At 48.2% G+C, this 19026-nt stretch overlaps 1 protein-coding gene across 2 annotated transcripts in view; it reads right to left on the minus strand.

Annotated features, from left to right (window-relative positions):
• LOC138296905 (phosphofurin acidic cluster sorting protein 2-like) overlaps nucleotides 1–19026 on the minus strand; it is a 617149-nt gene that overhangs the window by 166808 nt on the left and 431315 nt on the right. For both annotated transcript variants that reach the window (XM_069236419.1, XM_069236418.1), the window contains exons 13-15: nucleotides 13564–13696; nucleotides 13025–13129; nucleotides 453–553 (exon numbers count right to left, since the gene is read on the minus strand). In XM_069236419.1, the coding sequence (XP_069092520.1) occupies nucleotides 453–553; nucleotides 13025–13129; nucleotides 13564–13696 (339 nt within the window). The remainder of the gene's footprint in view (nucleotides 1–452; nucleotides 554–13024; nucleotides 13130–13563; nucleotides 13697–19026) is intronic.

Consider the following 19026-nt stretch of genomic DNA (forward strand, 5'->3'; position numbering starts at 1 on the left):
TCAACTTTGTCTTGAACCTAACAGGTGACAGGAAACCTGGACCAGGTCTTGGAACGGGAACAGGCAAGTGATTTGAAGCACTTCCGGAGCTGGGAAGAAGCCACCGGAAACCGTTGGGAACAATTACTAAAAAGGTTCCGGATCCAGTCTGGCAGGAATTCAGAAGGTGCTTAATCTGCGGTTAGCACCGCTCTTGACTACTACAGAACTACCCCAAAGTAGGGGGCAGTGTTACTATAGAAGCTGTTACAATACTCAGTGGGAGTGGGGGAAACACTGGGCGATGTTCTAGTCCAACCTGTGTGCACACGCTCCGGCAGCTGGTCTCCACAGCCTGTCTATAGACACCTGTGTACACATGTACGGTCTACGTGCTCCATGCAAGCTTCGGTCAAGAGCGCGCACCTGCACACATCTCTACCGACAACGCCAAGCGATGCATCAGTACTTACAATCTCTGTATGCGGGTGACGATGGTGCTGAAGGCGGCCTGGACATCGGCTGGGGAGCACGTGGAGACGATCGGCTGCTCCTTCAGAAGGTCCCACAGGTACTGCAAGTAGAAGATGTTGTGTTAGTCCTCATCATCGACCTTGTGACAACCAGTGGTCTCACAGGCTACGCTCTAGACCTGTGGTCCTTTGAGCTGGACATCCAGCAGAAAGTTCACCAAATACAGGAAGGAGAGTCCGCAGGCTACAGCTTGACTAAGGGCCTGATGTAGAGGTTGTCAGATGGGTTACTCCATCACAAACATGACTGATACCCCGTCCGCCGTATTACGATCTCCATAGGTTATAACAGGATTGTAGTATGGGATTGTGATACAGCCAAAGGATATCCGTCACAGTTGCCACGGAGTAACCACATCCAACAAACTCTAAATCTTGCCCTAAATCGTAGCTCTACTTGGGTTCAAGGTTCTATCTTGAATACTGCGTTCATCACAGATAGTGAGAGAGGGAAACTTTGCGGAAAACATTAACAATTAAAAACAATATCACAGGATTTCACAAACTTCAATCACAACAAGGCAGGACACCTGACTCCCTGAAAAGCAAGAGCAGCTTTTTAAAATGACAGGGGAACTGAGGAACTAGCGCCATACGCGTTACAGCGGATCACTCTCTTAGGAAGAAGTCCCTCGGCACCAGGTGATGGACAGTGTAATATAAGGTACCTGATACTGAGGGCGGGACCTGATTATACCATGGGCGAGGGACTTCAACAGGTCGCTTCCTCCACCAGGCCCTACTGTCACCCATCATCGTTCACACCGCCAGGCCCCCTGCATCAGGCGGCCACCGTAACTAGCTACAATTTAGGAACGTAGAATAAATAAATCCCTTCTGGTGGCAGGATCTGGCCTAACCCTGCACAGGCACCAAGATTTCTCGGCAAGCATGCGCTTCATAAACTGAACACCATAGACCTGAGACCAGCAGGATCACAGATTTTCTTCCTGGTTGCATCGAGGGTAATAGTGTGGTGGCGGGTGGCAGTTCCAAACCCACCCATTATCTGCCTCTGTTGTAGGAGAATGATTGCTATTGACATCAGGGTCCTGCAAAGATCTTCCTGGCACGTCTTCCTTGCACAACAAGAAGGAAGAATGTTCACCATTAAGACATTTTATATCACTTCTGCCAAGGTCTCCTGCAGATGCTTAATGTATGCAGTCAGCACCAGCGATCTGAAGAGAAACATTCCTGCACGGATGTGAATAGTTATGGAAGAGGCACAGCCCGAGACCTCCCAAATTCCCTGCACCAACTGTAGTGATGGGAAAATTCTATGGTATATTCTACGCAAATGAAGCCTAAGTACGAGCATATTCTCCAGGAAAGGAACTTCGATGATGAGAACTGAATAAATGAATCTTGCAGTGAAGACTTGTCTTTGGCCTCTTAAGGGGTTGTTGAGTGGAACATGGAAAACCCTTCTTCCATGTGAGCACCCATCGCCACAAGCCCAGGTATTAAAAAGGAATCTGCCCGATGCACCAATAACTAACCCAGCAACTTGGAAAGATGCATCAATAGCATGGTCTTGCTTGACTTGAGACAGTAGGGTGCTCTTGGTATCATCTGGCACTGCCACTGTGACACCACGCTTAAAAAACAAGTTACTAACCTTTGTAATGTCTTATCTGGTAGACTCTATCAACCTGCTGATTCCTTACCTTAGAATATTCCCCAGGCGTAAGACTGGATCCGGAAAATCTTGAGCAGTACCCCTGCATGCCACTAGGTGACGCCAAATGGATCAGCGTCCGAGTTGTCTGTGCCGGATGTGACCTGCATGGCGGTTCTTATATAGGTGCCACCCCAGCGTACTGACCTCAGTTTCTATGTGACTGTTTCCACGCCAGAAGCATGGAGCCATGCCAATGTGTTGTGACCTGTGTGCCAAAACTACAGCCCAACACGGACCTTTGTAGGCAGAGAAGTTCAGTTTGCAGATCAGGGAGGGTGGTAAGGAATCTGCTGCTAGATAGAGTCTCTACTAGGTGTTACTGAAAGTAAGAAATGTATTCATTTGATAGAGAATTCTAGCAGCAGATTCCTTACCCCAGTGTAGGTACCAAAGTAATCCCTCCCCAGAGGTGAGCCTGCAAACTGACTCAAACCAAAAAGTCCTAGAGGACAGAACGGGCAAAGTACCCATCACGATGGGCCTGACTGTCAAGGCAGTAGTGTTTAGAAAACATGTGCAGAGAAGCCCATGTAGCAACCTGACAGATGCCCAGGACAGGGACTCCGTGAGCTAAAGCAGTGTCTCAGCTTTGGCAGAATAAGTCAACAAGCGTTTGCAAGATTGCTTCTTGGCCAGTGTATAACAGATCTTAATGCAGAGTTAGTCCATCCAGAGATGGTCCGCTCTTGCACTGCTTTACCTTTCTTTGTACCAGTGAACCTCACAGGGAGGTGATCAACTACCTGATGCACTTTGGTGCATCTGAGATAGTTGGACAATGCTCTTTTTGGATCCAGATGGTGGAGTCTATGTTCCTCTTTTGAGGGGCGTGGTGGAGTAAAAACGTTGGCAGTGTGATGCTTTGGCTGATACGGAAAGGTGTCACCACCTTCTGTAAGAAAGAGGCACGAGAGCGGAGACCCAGTTTATCGGGAAGAAGCTTGCGTTTTGAGAATGAGATGACAGACGTGTAACTCGCTGGTGTGATGCTCACCAGGAAAACTGTCTTGAGTGTCAGGAGTAGGAGAGGACAACTATGCGTGGGTTTGGAGGGGCAACTCATCAGGTAGGTCAAAACCAAATGAAGGTCCCACTGGGGCATAAGGAAAGGCTTGGGAGAAAACATGTGTTTAAGATCTTTCAGGAAACTTGTCACAACAGGTAATTTGAACAGGTAGGGTGGATCTGGCAACCAAAAGAAAGCCGAGATGGCCAAAAGATACCTCTTAACTGTGCCCAGAGCAAGGCCTCGCCGGGCTAAGAACAAAACAAACAACAACATTTTAGAGAGTGGTGGAAATAGTGGATTAATATGTTTGTCAGTGCCCCAAGCCACAAACTTGTCCCAGTGGCAGGTGTACATGTGTTCTTTGTTGATGGACGGCTGGCTGCCAAGATGACATGACAGACCTTGGGAGGGAGGTCTAATACCCTCAACTGTTGCTGTTCAATCTCCACACATAGAGGTGGAGAGTTTGCAGGTTTGGTGCAGAACCTTGCCCTGTTGCTTTGGCAGGAAATCATCCCAAAGGGGCAGCCTGGTCAGGTTCTCTGTTCATGCCCAGGAGTCCTGAATACCAGAATCTCTGCACTCAATTCCGAGCCACAAAAGTGTCTTGAGCCCGGCTGGTCCTGATCTTCATGAGAACTCTGGGGAGAAGAGGTATCAGTGGGAAGGTGCATTAGAGTCCCATATTCCAGACTAGTTGGAATGAGTCTCCAAGTGAGAGCCCTTTAGACACTCCAGCGTGCAGAAGTGCTGACATTGAGCTTTCTTGTCGGTGGCAAACAGAATGAGCCATGGTTCTCCCCGGTTGTGAAAAAGCCTTTGAGCCACCTCAGGGTGCAGCTGCCATTTATGGCCTGTTAGGCGTTGACGGCTGAGTTTGTTCATTAAGTGTTTAGAGATCCCGCCAGATGCTGTAGATCCACGAAGACGTTCCGATGTTCCAGTCATTTTCAATGGCATAGAACCTGCTGGTACAGGGTCCACACCCCACCCTGTTTGTTGAAGTACCACATGGCGGTAGTCTGGTCCATGAACACCTCAACCAGCTTCACTTTGATGGAGGGCAGGAAAGCTTTCAGTGCCAAGTGAACCATCCTCAGCTCTGTAAGACTGATGTGGAGCCAAGTCTCCGCCGGAGACCAGAGACTCTGGATCTCCACATCTCCCAGATGGCCATCCCAGAAGCGATGAATCACTCACCACTACTAGCTCTGGGTGGGGAAGCGATAGGGGTCTGACCCAATTTCAGTTCAGAAGCCCCCACTGCAGATCTCGTGCAGTGTCCTTCGATATCTAGACCTGATCAGAAATATTTGCTTAGTGCTGCATCCACTGGTTCTTCAGACTCCACTGCAGAGCCCACATGAGGCACCAGGCATGTAGCAGGATGCAGAAGGCTATCAGACCCAGCAGCCTCGGAGTCAGTCTCACTGAGATCAGGACCGAAGCTGAAACATCGGGATCATACACTACATGTCCTAGACTCTCCGTTCTGGTGGGAAAGCATGGAACTGCACTGTGTCTAGCATGGCTCCAAAGAAAGCGAAGTAGGGGAGGACTGGCACCCCGACCTGCTGTAACTATTACCATCACATTCTTGAACACCCGAGGAGCACTGGTTAGGGCAAAGGGGAACAGAGCAAACTGAAAATGCTCCTAATCCACCATGAACCGCAGTTAGTGCTGATGGGCGTGAATGATGGCAATATGAAAATAGGCATCCTGCAGGTCCAGCGCTACCAACCAGTCTCCAGGGTCGAGCAGGACAGACCCTGAGCGAGTTCTCCTTCCTCAGGAATGCATTGAGAGGGCGCAGATCTAGGATAGGGTAGAGGGCTCTGTCCTACTTCAACACCAGAAAGTAGCAGGAATAACAACTTCAACCTACGCCTGATGCTCACAAACTCTTGATCGCTCCTTCGGCCAAAAGAGCCTGCCCTTCCTGGTTTAATAATGAGAGGCGATCCTCCATCAGCCGATCTGAGGATGGTAGCAAGGATGGAGTGGTTTCTGTGAATGGAATCCCCGCTGGACAATATGAAGCACCCATTTGTCCCAAGGTATGGCTTGCCACTGGGGCAGGTGGTGCTTGATCCTGCTACGAACAAGAGGCTCGTATTAGTGCAAGAGCATCCTAAAGGGACTTAGAGGCAGCAGCTGTCTGGGGAGTGGCTGACTGGGCAGATCTCCGACTTTGAGTTTCACAGGTTTTGTGAGAATTGCGTCTGACGCTACGAAAAGGCTGGGAAACCTGTTGGCCATGGTGCCTGGGTTGTAAAGGACACAACGTGTATCCCCTAATTTAGCCATGGAAGGAGAGAAAAGAAAAGTGTGTCTGGCCATCGGGAACCCCAACAACTGGGCAATGACCCTACTTTCCTTGTAACGCTCAAGCACTGGATCAGCCTTGTCGCAAAACAGACTGAAAGGATATTCTGAGATGCCTGGACATCCCCCAAGAAGCAAGTTGATCTCAGTCAGGTGTAGTGACTCAGCACCACTGATGAAGCAATGGCTCTGACCAGCGAGTCTGTCATGTCCAGCCAACATCTGATGGGGAACTTGGCTGCATCCCTGCCATCGGCAACAGCCTGAGTCAGGAGGGCTTGGGCTTCCTCCGGGACCACGGACAGTACTTGAGCAAATGAGTTCCATACTGTGTAACTATATCAGCCCAAGAAGAACATAGGGGTATATTTATACTCTATTTGCGCTGAATGTGCGTCAAAACTTTTAAAGCACATTCTGCGCAAACCTAACACCATATTTATAGTCTGATGCCCGACCCCGCGGACGTCAAAATACCTCAGTGTGCGTCATTTTTTGGATGCAGGAAACCGCCTTGCGTTAATGACATGAAAAGTAGACATTCCCGTCCAAAAAATGACTCTAAGACCTGTGCGCCTTATTTATACTCACACGTCATTTTGACACACAGGAGGGGACGGGCCTTAAAAAATGGCGCACAGCCTGATGTGCGCAGTTTTTTACCACCTGGGTGAGGGCAGGCATTAAGGGATCTGTGGGCTCACTTCCATGGTCTCTGACCATGGAAGCAGTCCAGAGGTGCCCTTCCCTGCCCCCTGGAACCCTCGCCCACCCATGGAGAACACCCATGGATGGGGGGATCCATCCCAGGTAGGTACAGGTAAGTTGGGGTAAGTATCATTTTTTTTTTTTTTTTTTAAGTGGCATAGAGGGGCCTAATTTGGGACCCCCTACGTGCCACTGTGCCCAATGGCCATGTCCAGAGGACAGAAGTCCCCTGGGCATGGCCATTGGGCATGGGGGCATGACTTCTGTCTTTGCTAAGACAGGAGTCATTTCAATGGGGGTTGTGCGTCAAAAAATGGCATTTAAGTCATTTTATTTTACTCTGACCAGGCCGCAGTGCCGGCTAACGTCAATCCTTAAATAAGGCGCCCGCATGATGCGTAGGAATGGCGTTAGCCGGCGGTAAATTTTTGGACGCAAACCGGCACCGGCTTGCATCAAAAAGTATAAATATGAGCCACAGTGTTTACTGACAGCAGTGCAAGGCTGGTGGAAGAGGTATCCACCCTCTTGAGTGCTCTCTTTGGTGGAGTGGTAGGGAATGTGCCTGGATTCACCTTGGAGGTTGAGGCCTGCACCACCAGACTCTCAGGGGTGGGGTGCTGTGTAAGGAAAGCTTGGTCCTCAGGAGGGGGTGGTGTTGGCACGCGACTGCAGAGGATTGTTTGTGCAGAGCTTGGACCAGGCCCCGAGCAGGAAATCAGAGAGGGCTTCCATGAAGGGCAGGAGGGGTCCTGTGTGGGACACCCCAGGCTGAAGCAGTTCTGTCCGGACACTGGTTTTGACTTCCACCGAGGGTTGCATGAGGTCGAGGACCTCAGCCACCCTCTGCACCACCATAGCAAAGGAGGCCACTTCCTCCGTAGCCACACTAGACCAGCCCAGTGTCTGGTGAGGTGTCCAGACCACTGGAATCAGCCAGGGCCTCATTCCAGTTGTCTTCGGCATAGGGTTCTTACGGGGTAGAGAGTAGCTATAAGAATCCTAAGATCCTCCCCCATCATACTGCTCACAGGGCCTGTCAGGAAAAGGAGGCACTGGCTACAACCTGAAGGTCTTGATCCGGTCGGCGACAGAGTCAACATCGAATAACGCCGGCCCAGGTCCACATCGGAGTCGGAAATGACTATGGGTTCTGTGCCGCCAAAGGGGAACAGCGCCACTGAACTGAGCCCCGGTGAAGGTTGTGGATTCCCGATGGGAGTCGGTCCGGATCCAGGAACAGATCCAGATGTCCAAATCGCACTGAGGGCAAGCCCGCTGTCGGCAACTCAGTGTAGGCACCTCCTGAACTCGTTAATGTTAATTGTTTATAGAGTATGCAAATCCCCAGAGGCATCTTGGCACTGATGTCTGGCTGGAAGTACCACTGTAACAACCCCTGGGGCCCAATGGCACGTCAGAGGGGTCAATGATGAGATGCATGGCCTCACAGAACTCCTTGAGTTGGAGGAGGGGCTGCTCTGGCTCAGGAAATGCAGGGAGGAGTGGAGTGGACCCAGGCTCAGGCTCCATGGGAGACACGTGGGAGTGGGGCGTAGACTCCGTGCCTCTTTTGATGGCTTGGACTGGTGAAGCTGAAGAACGTTTCGAATTCTTTGTCTTCTTCTTGTGGGACTTATCTAATGAGGACTTTGACCTAGAAGACCAGCGGAAATGACTCCAAGAGTTGCCCATGAACCTTCCTCGTGACCGTGGCCAAGAGCGGTGCAGAGTTGCTGGTGATGACTGACCAGGAGCTTCATCGCCCACTCCTGCACAAAGGAAATCTGCAGCATGGAACAGACATGAACACCGAGTCTAATTTCTATGTTAGTCTCGGTGATAGCTGTGGGTCAGACAGCTATAAAGGCAGAGAGGATTTTGATTGGGTAGATTAAGAAACCCTGTAGAGGACACAGGAAAGGTATGGAGTATCCAACAATTCGGTAGAGTGAATTTAGACACCATGGCCCTCATTATGACTTTGGCAGTCTTTTTACAAAACTGCAAAAGCTGTGGGCGCCAGAAGACCGCCAGTGCTGGCGGTCTTCCGCCCACCATGTCACGGGTACTGCGGGATTTTCGCCACACTTTGGGCAGATATCCAGCAGAAGTCATGCTGGAAGGCGGAGAAGCTCTGGCAGCTCCACCACCGGCCCGCCCCGCCAGTAGGACACTGCCCACTATATTACGGGCCATAACAGTGCCTGGCGGTGTCCTGCTGGCAGTGGAAGCGCCCCTTCCCGTTCCTTGCCGGATGACCGTCTCACTGGAACAGGTAAGGTGATCGTCCGACAGGTGAGGGATGTGGGAGGTGTTGTGTGTGCATGCATGAGTGTGTAGTGTCTGCGTGTGTGCATGAATGTGTGAATGCGTGGTTGTATGTGTGTCTGAATTAATGTGGAAGTGTGTGCGTGTCTGCATGTAAGTGTGTATGCGTGTGAGTATGCATGTTTGAATGTTGTGAATGCGTGTATGGATGCGTGACAGTGGATGCTTGTATGTAAGTGTAGGTGAACGGGGAGGGGGGATGCTGTGACTGAACGAGGGGTGGGAGGGAGGGGGGTCTAGTGCTTATTTGGGGGGGGGAGTCGTCTACCGGTGACAGGGAAGAAATTCCCTGTCACTGGTAGCCTTTTCGCCATGGCTTTTGTGGTGGTGCTACCGGCGCGGAAACTATGACGGATGGCCGGCTCCTAATACCGCTGGCGGACTTCTGTGGACCGCAGGGTCAGAGATGATCATCTCCGGTCTGGCGGTTCCGACCGCCATGGCGGTATGAGTGGAGATGTGGTGGGTTTGCAGAGCCCAACCTGCCACACTCATAATGTAGCGTACTGCACTGCCAGCCTGTTGGTGGTGGGACGCCACATTTATCCTGGTGGTAAAAAGACTACCAGGGTCAAAATGGCCACCTATATCAAAAACTCCAGCATGTGTGCTGGCGAACAATCAGATTACAGAACACTTACTAAACCAACGACAGACTTTTGCTCACCCTGGTTCTGTCTCCATTGTCTTCTAAACCCTAAATGACAAGATCTTGTCACCTAATTGAGATGTGTCCCAGAAATGTTGGCACGTGTCAATGATGCGTCATTCTATGCAGCTAACCCTGGTGACGCAACAGTTGAAACTTAGTTCTGGTGTGAATCTGGATACAAATTAAATTCTGAGAAGATCCAATTCCTGTGTTTCTGATTAACATAATATATACAATTTGAATGCAGGAGAAAATAGGAAATATCTGGCCGTCAAGCTGGTGAGAACACAAGAAGGTTTATTTAAAGTGAATGATGAGCCAATGCTTTGGAAGTGCGTCAGGCTTCTAAAGAAATGGGAGAATTTCCATTTACCTAAGATTTGGTGAAATAACCCAATCAAGAAGATCATAACTGCTCAGATACATGTTTTGCGAGCCCTCTGATTTACATTTCGATCTCGTATTTAAGAAGCTTCACTCGGTGGTAATGTGTTTTATGTTGAGGCGTAAGAGGTACGGACACACCCTCAAATATTTATAAACTCCTCGGTTCCACGGTGGGCGGGAGGAGCTAATTTGCAAGGCAGTAGGACGAAGCAAGTAGCAGAGTCCTCATTCCCAATAACCTATGTTGACATATTTAGACGTCCAAAAAGATGAGATCTAACGAGATACACAGAACCAAGACTTCAACCCAAACGTATCAAATATAGGTTTCTTGGAGATCTGAGCAGGACACGGAGTAACATAACAATTCTGGCTATTGTGAGCCGGCAGGGGGGCTGCACAATCAGGACAAGCCCCAAGTACCATCCTTTTGCAACAAAAGGGTAAAGGTCATCGCGTACAGGACGACGCGGCTCCTCAAATCATATATCAAATGTTTGATGAACATGGAGACAAAGATCTGCCTAAAGTACTGGGATTCCTAACATCAATGTTTGAATACCCCCGGCCAAGAGATTGTATTATTAAAACAACACCGTGCCATTGGCGTTAATATCCAGACGCGGTGTACGGTCTCTACATTGGTAGGAACAAGTACATTCTGCACAGTTTCTTTCTTGACGCTATGACGTATGATCACCCTGGGTGGGTAGAAAAATGGTCATGATGGGGGGGATTCCCAGTTTACAAACATTAAAAAATAATTACAATGATGCATAATATGTCCTCATTCGTTACATTTCAAACAGTGCACTACGGAACAGTGTTTGATGTTTACACAATACACCCCTCAAAATGTCACAATGGAGGAATGAGAATACTACAGGAGATAAATGTCCCAGAGGCGGACATGAGGAGGCTGACACAACTCAATTGGCTCATGTATAATTGACATGACATGGGACAGAAGAATTTGGGAAATGTAAGGTAGGGCCATCACAACACCTGCCATGGTTTGTTTTAGGGAAGATAAGCCTATTACTGCACCTCTGACGGTGGAGATAACCGAGGCACAGAACTATCTGGGGTATTCAGCACAATTAACATGGGCAGAATGACAACTGTGCGACATTAGAAAGACCCATCTCTTCCCAGTGCGCATGAATGGTGCGCGCAACTACTCAAAAACTACATCCGATTTGTAAAAGGTTTAGGACAATCTGGGTAAATTTGGATAGAAACAAATTCTAGGCAGAAGCTTGGTTTGATGGCAAGGAAAGAGGTGCTTGCAGATCCAAAATAAGGATATTATAAATGGGTGCTAAAAGTGAGTTTACTATAATCAAAATATTTATAGCATAGGTATTGTTATTCCATACTGTGAATTACAAGGTAACATAGCACAAACCTCAAGAGTGGAGGCGGCTGAGGCGCTGCAGGTCAGACACCAAACCGCTCAGAAGCAGAGCAAGTATTGCGGGAGAAAGAACTTACCACAAACGAGCACAACAGCTGCTATTGCATGGAGAGGACACCAGCGGCACACACTAAAAAGAAGTCGCTGATGGAGGACACGGAACTGTAGTGGATCCTATTTAGTTTTATTGGGAATCAGGAGTTTAGCTTAGCCTTTAACTTGCAGGACTTTGTTCCGGACTCCTAGTGACTTTTAACCTACTTAGTTTACTCTGTCCTAGCCTATTTATTTAATTATTTCTTCAAAGATGGTTGATTTTACATTATCAGTGCCACTCTGTAAAGGTGTCACTATCAGTGTCAAAGACAAGTGATATACGTAGATATTCACATGTCCCTTTCCCACTTACGTGTGACAGGAACATAATGTACTTTTGGAGGGAATTGTTTACATAATTGCCACCCCAAGCACGCCCCCTTATCTATTGTTGGGAACAGACCTGCGTTAGGGGTTCTACAAGATCTGTTTAAATACACCTCACACAGACAAGGTAATCAGAGGGATTCCTACCAGATGCCATCAACTCTATATATGCTACACGCCGCCTTGATGCAGACCCAACCTTCGTGCCCCACTCCCGGACCCGGAGTCTGATCTACAGACCTCATTCCAAGGTAATCAGGGATGTGAGTGCTTCTCATGGACACGGTATTGACAGATTAGGTTTATCACACCCAGCTCTCTTTAGGTTAGAGATTAAGTTCATCATGCTAGGGTGTTAGGACCTACTTTACATTGTATGTTTATTGCAAGTTGGTGGGGGTCTTTGTATTCACAACTCTAATTTTCACAATTATGCTTCTTGCACTGTGCATTATCCTACTCATTGCAGCTCATGCATTTTACCGTAGGTTGCAGTCATTTCAATAAATATATTGAAAACTCTCCTGCATCTCTTTCATTGCCTGTGTGTGACTGAGACTTGTTGTTTGTGTGAGAGTAAAGGGTAATCTCTGTTCCACCACGACCCCCCCCCCTGAGATGTCGCACTCATGAGCCCACTTGTAAGGCTGCCAGAAATCACCATTTACTGTTTGGGTTTTGGTGAGGTGCTGCTTGTGAGCCGCGAGGGTTGGGCCGACAGTTGTGACTTGTTGTAGGATTGGCCTAGTCGCCTACAAACAAAGAAGTGCTGTCATCCCTAAACCAGCAGTCTCGTCTAGGAGCGAGAGTCGAACTACGACAGAACTAGGCATGAGAAACCAGGGCAACGAACGCAGGAAACATGGTGAAAGGGAGAACAGGAAATGCAGCATTATCAAACAAACAATGTATGCTAAAACTTACTAAGTCCTGTGAAACACCCCTGACGTAGGTACATTCAGAAAGTAGCAAAATCTGATTAGAGACATGACAGGCAGTAGGCTTCAGGGTAGACTCCTGGTAGCTGCCGTGTGTTCAAAATATAAAGTGAGCGGTCGGGCAGCAGGAAAAAAGCCAATGCAGCAATAGCATCAGATCCCACAGGGCTGCCTGAACGAAAGCCTTGTCAGGTCATGCCTTTGGTTCATCACCTGCAGAGACTTCAAGGAGCCATGCAGCCCTCTTGGGGACAAGCATCCCGACTTCCCAAAAAGATAAAAGGAGGGTGTGATGGAGTCAGGCTTACACTCCAGTCCTGACAAAGACATTTAAAACAAGTCCGCTGCAGTGAAAAAAGGACTGCTTTCTGTATGCAGTCCTTGTATGTCAGAAAGAATGACATCAGTGATGAGTGCAATTTCAAGAGTCCTCCATGTGTTCTTATAGAGGTGGAAGGATACACTCAAGCAGCCAGTAGCATGAGGTAAGATGGGGCAGGTCAAAAGCCCACTAATGCATGCATACAAGAGTGAACGAGAGACTGTCGTGAAGTAAAGCCGGACCTCGAACAGAGCCGTAAGGTAACGTGTTATTGGCCCTTACCAGCAGGTGATGCGCTTCACACACTGCTCACCTGTCCTTGCCACTCTGTGATGCTGACGAGGATGATGCTTTCCGGAAGATGCTCATCAGACACGAGGATCTGGTTGAGTTGATCATACACAGACTTCCGAGGGACCTAAACACACAAACAAGAGGGACGGTGAACTTATGATCTGGTAAACATGCCCACCATGCGCCTCTCTCTGCCCCACCGGCATGGACCTGCAATACAGACAGCGGTGGTGATGTGCAACGCCTACCACTTGGAGTTAAAGATTGGACATGTTGACATAAAACAGGCATTAGATGAATCCCCCTTGAGAAGAGAACCAGGCAGTGTCAGTAAAGAGTCCGACTCTTGTTACTGGGCACCAGTTGGGCTCCCTCGTGTGGTGTCCTGTCCAGGACGGGTCTGAGGAGTCAGGAACAGACAAGGCTGGGCCAGGATTCACTTGCGGGCGATGCTTTGGTATTACGGAGAGCACGGATAGTGAGTTCAATCCTAAGGGTTATGGAGAGGGGCTTTCAAGCAGGATACTGTGGCAGGAATCTGATCCCCAGGCAACAGACCTGACTGTTCTGGCGGGAATCAGGAGAGCTTTCACTTTCCAAGCTGCTCCCTCGATCATTCTGCGCCTTGGAGGTGTGACGGTCCTTCATAGACGTACTCCGAGGCCGCCGCAGCTGCTTGTGCTCCAGCCTGCTGTAAAGAAAGAGTGGGCTCAGAGAATCGAACAGAAAAGAATCAATCTTGCATGCGAGACCCCAACAAAGCCCAGAGCGGGTGACGGAAAGGTGTGGGACTAGCCCAAAACATGCATTCCACCCATGTACAGTTGTTGATGTGAGCAATATGTGAAGAGGTCCTATGCCCAGCACTACCTCAGGCAGGTGCCAGGTCTACACATATGGAACATACTATTCAGAGCCATTCCACACAAGCATCAATGACCCCAACAGGAACTAATGGGAGATAAAGGGAAGATCTAAGCTTGAGAAGAGTTGGACCAAATGGCAAACACCAATGGGAAGTACACAGGATCATTTTAGAAACCATCAAATAGATCAGAAAGAAAATGGTTTCTGGAATTTTAAACATTATTTTCAAATTCAAGTTTATACAAAAGACATCTGAAAGTAGAAGACGGTGCTCCCAAAACAACTTCCTGAGAACTGAGTGGCAAGAGACCCACGTTAACAACACCCAGTGGTGAGGTCAGTATCTGAACTACAGAGGTAACTGTATGCTAGACATCAAGTCAACATCTGGATGTTCTAGCCTTGATCTCAACCAGCACAGCTGGGCAGATCTAAGTTCTTGAGGTACGTGTGTCTATTCTCTGACACACCGAGACACCAAGAGTCAGCCTTGCACCAGTGTCTCAGGAAACCTCTCATTTTCTGCACTTACTTGCTTCATTTAAACTTGAAATATGTTGGTAACAGGCTGTGTTGCCCCCTGTGTATGTGGGCCCTGCTCTGTGCGGACCCCCACCCTCATCTCTTTTACGTTGCACAGCACCTAACCTGGCTGTCCTTGACATGACATATGATAGGATTCTGTCCTCAGAGGGGGAGAGGTGCTACCTGCCTTTGTTAACTTGTTTCTATGGTGACCCCATCATTGGCCTTGGGGACTTGAACCGTCTACCTGAGGAAGTCGCTAGCCCGGCCCTCGCAGGGGCGCAGGATGAGCACCACAGCACTTGGCACCTTTGTTAAGCTTTTGAATTCTGGCTGCTGCTGGCATACAGATCCTTCTTCTCACCTGTCATGGTTTCTTTGTTAAATCCTATCAGACTGTATATTAAGGAAGCACCAAACACTCCAGACCAGAAACCGCAAGCACCAGGAGCAGTGCTGTGTGTTATCAAAGTGTAACCGTGTGTGGGGCCTCTAAGAGTAGACTATGGCCAAGCATCTCACTCGTGCAATGTCTGCAGCATGAAGCCTAAAGACACAGCTCTGGGGGTAGTGGTGCCTACTGCATCAATGTGCATGGCACCTGCCAGTCACAGGTATCACTCTGAGACTCCTCCTTCTAGGAGGTTAGTAATCTCGATGCCGTCGTAAACCGCAGTATTTAACCATAAACCAGTCGCAGCACATGCTACACAAAAGAAGTCAGCGACTATTCAGCGTTTATTCTTGGTGCCTGTGGTAATTCACTCTTTACTGCATGTTGCATTACATGAAAGTGCAGTGCACTCAGTGTGTCTTGAAGATGCTTTAACTCTGGCTGTCCTGCATGTCCCTTCACCCTCCATGGTCCAGTGAGCCCTGCGTCCATGCTTACAGCCTTTGCAGACCCATCTCTTTAATCCGCAGACTTCACTGTCCAAAGTCTGGGCAGCTGGCGACCAGCAGCAGGAGAGGACTGCAGTTCATGGTTCGGACGCGTGAAGATCTGTCCTGCAGAAGCCTTCATTTATAAAACAATGCTGGTCGCCTCTCAGTGACTTGAGAGCACTACAAATGACAAATCTACAGTTTGCTGAGGAGGAAAGGGAGTTAGAGCCCAGGCGGATGGGGTGCCTGCTCTATACTCAATATTCCGCGTCACAAAGCCTGGTCTGCAGAATGGCACGGAAGGCATGTGTAAACAGTTAGACTTTAAAGAGCTTTCTGAACTACATGGAATTGGAGTCACATCACAAGTTCAAGTTCTTACATAGGGATTGTAAGAAAAATGTTTCTTACCTGTAACTACAGTTCTCCAGTATTGATATCGTTCATGGATTCAAGTGCTTGAATCATCCACGTCTTCAGGGCTGGAGTCGCCAGTAACACGTCACAGAAATGCAGCACAGTAGTTAGCCAGAGAAAACCAAGTCAACAGCTCATGATATATTAGCACATCCACTTAATTGTCAACAACCCAAACTTTAGGCAATGCAGTGGAGGCACTCCAACTCCGCTGCACCTAAAGGCCACCGTAGCTCAGTCTTTGAAAGCACGTGTGTGAGCCGGTATCCATTCACTGAGCTTCAAATGGGGACGACGATGGGACATACGAGAATGTATGGAAGATTCCAGCACTGCATCTTTCATAGATTCACATGCTTGACTCAGATTACCAGCCGGTGTACACTGACATACAAAGTAAGAGCGGACAGATTGCTCACCTTATCGAAACAGGTTGCACTGAACTGCCTTTGTCCCACAGCGGATTTAATCACAAATTCCCTGTCCAACTAGTAGTGCTTTCTGTATAAGGGATGACGTTTCCAGGTAGTCGCTCTGCAGATATCAGCCAAGGGGACTGCTGCATGCAGAGCCACCGTCGCTGCCACGCCTCTTGGGGAGTGCGCCCTGACTCTTCCGCTGAAGTCTGTCAACTTTATTGCGCTAAAACGTAATTAATTGGAGATAATCTATCTTCTACACCTTCTTCAGAAAGTAGTTTTTGCCTATTTGGATGACCAAAAGTCACAAAAAGTTGGTCCAGTTGTCTGAAGGAACAAGTTCTAACCAAGTAGAATTGTAGGCGCCTCCTAATACATAAAGAATGAACAGCCGTCTCTGCTGCACCGAAGGACTGGAGAAAGAAGACCTGATAACTACCAGCTCGTTGAGGTAAAAGCCAGTAGATACCTTCGGAATAAAGGTTGTACTTGTATAAAAAATGGTCTTGTCTTTAGTAAAATAAATATATTAATCTTTATTAGTAAATGCATTTAGATCACTGAGTCTTGTGACTGACATCAACGCCAAGAGCAACACTATTGTCAAAGACACATATTTAAAGTTTGCTCTTTGTATGAGGTTGAACAGACCTGCGAGAAAACTGTGGGGAGTCGCCAGTGAACTGCGGTTTCCTCGTCTGTGAGCAGACCCTGAAAAGTCTTTTGATAAACTCATGGGTCAGCTTAGTTGACAACAACAATGTTGTGGAGCCTGAGTGGCGTATTCTGTGACTGCCCAAGATGCACATTAATGTGTCTTTAAGCCCTAATCCAGCTCCCTTCAGGATTGGGTGTTGGCCATTATAACACACCAAGTACATAGAGGTTTCCACTTTGCTATGTGAGTTTTGTTAGAATGCGCTCTTGCCTGAGCTAGATCCTTTCTACACACCTTCAGAATGTCTACATTGAGTATTCGTGATCCTCAGGAGCCAGGCTCTCAAACTGAACAAAGCTGGATCCTGGGTGGAGTATCTTCCCTTTCGGATCGGTTAGTAAAAATGGACTGGTGCCCACTGAAGCTACTGGTGTGAGCCGACACTTGTCCATCTTGATGTTGACATTCGTCCAAGGAACGACTGGAAACAGCGGATGTGCACAGATGAACATTACTATCCAGTTTACCCAAAATTCACTTCCTCCTCCCTTACACCCAGGTTTCCAGTTTCTGCTGGCAAAGTACAAGCACTTCTTGTTGTCCTTCGTTATGAACAGATTCCATATCTGGAATATTTTGTTCACCACTAATTGATTTGGCTGCTATCCGTACCATCTTCCCACAGACCCGCTGAGTGTATCTTCCCAACCATTGCTACAGCTGGACAGGCGTCCCACTGAGAAAACTCCCATGGTGAACGGCCCATCTCCATAGGAACTGCGCGTCTGTGGAAAACCTTCAAGAGGAAGGTCCTCCTGCTCATCCATGTGAAGCATGAGTGTTGCATAATCCGTACAAATTAGAACCAATGACTGATAAATCCTGGGAAGGAAAGTGGCAAGGCCTAATCGAATGGCTCTGAAGTCCAACACATCTATATGAAGCTGGGTGTCTGTTTCGCTCCATAATCCTCTCATTGAAAGTTTCTGAAGCTGAGCTCCCCAATCTTCCAGAGATGCATGTGAGGTCTTTAGGAAATAGCCTGGCTATGGTGTGAACGAAGACTGGTGTGCATCTAAGCACTCTTGTAAAGCTCCTGTGTGCAGATGGTAACTGCTAATTAATGGAACACTTGAGGACATCAATCCTGACATAGATGTCTGTGGCAGAACTGTTGTCTCTTTACGTGCTTAATTAATTGGGAGACAGTCTGTAAATGTAGGGCGCCTTTCTTTGAAGGGTATCTAGAGCAGCCCCCAGGAACTCTATTCTTGCTGATGGAAAGAGGGAAGATCTGTCTGTGTTCAGGGTTAATCAGAGCTTATGGAATAAGTGCAAACACATTCTGGTGGAGGCTTCTGCCTCGAATCATGTTCTCCGTTTTACTAACCACGACTCTCGGCCGGATAGTTTTTGATGCCTATGACACTGCAGGTAATGAGACACACACTTCTTGAAGATGCGGTGGTGGACTGGAGGCCACAAATTTAGACTACTACTTAGAAACAAAGGTATTCACAACGGTCTGGGTGAACAGGGATAGTTCAGTACGGTTCCTATAATCCAGCGATATATACGCGCCTCTCTAGAAAAGCAGAAGGATGTTCTGAAGGTGACCATCCGGATCGATTGATTTTGAGGTACTTGACAGGGTACAAAGATCCGAGACTGGCTGCCACTCTTTAGATCTGTTTTCCTTTATAAGGAGGAACCTTGAATAAAATCATGTTTCAAGAGATCCGGGGTCAGGTTTGAGAGCCCCTTTTCGCAAAACCAAAAGATTCTCCTGCAATTGTGGTGAATGTTGATGGACTCCAGCTGAGGCAACGCAGTATGTGGTCTCTAGCGAACTCAAAGATACATCCCCTCTGAATAAGGTCTAGAAGCCATCTCTTGGACTTGATGTTGAACCATCCTCGAAGGCAGGCATAGATCCTCCGACCCACATGAAACAGAAGGAAGAGGGAAGACAAGCAGCTGGAATCAGCCAGAGTCACTACAGCCTAGTGTCTAGCAGTTCTGAATGTCTGCCTCCACATTTCAAGATTAAAAGGAATAGGACTATGGGGTTCTGTTAGATACCGCACGCTACAAAGGGAGTAGTAGGGCTTTATGTAATAGCATTCTTGGCCTTGTTGGCAGAAACTACTGTGCTGCATGTCCTTGTAATGTAATTTAAGGTGGATTTGTAGAGTACTGCCTGTCAGCTGTGAGGGTATCGAGGCGCTGTGGTCCTCAGATTGGTTGTGG

This window comes from Pleurodeles waltl, chromosome 5 (genome assembly GCF_031143425.1).
Source record: "Pleurodeles waltl isolate 20211129_DDA chromosome 5, aPleWal1.hap1.20221129, whole genome shotgun sequence".
Taxonomy (NCBI): Eukaryota; Metazoa; Chordata; class Amphibia; order Caudata; family Salamandridae; genus Pleurodeles; species Pleurodeles waltl.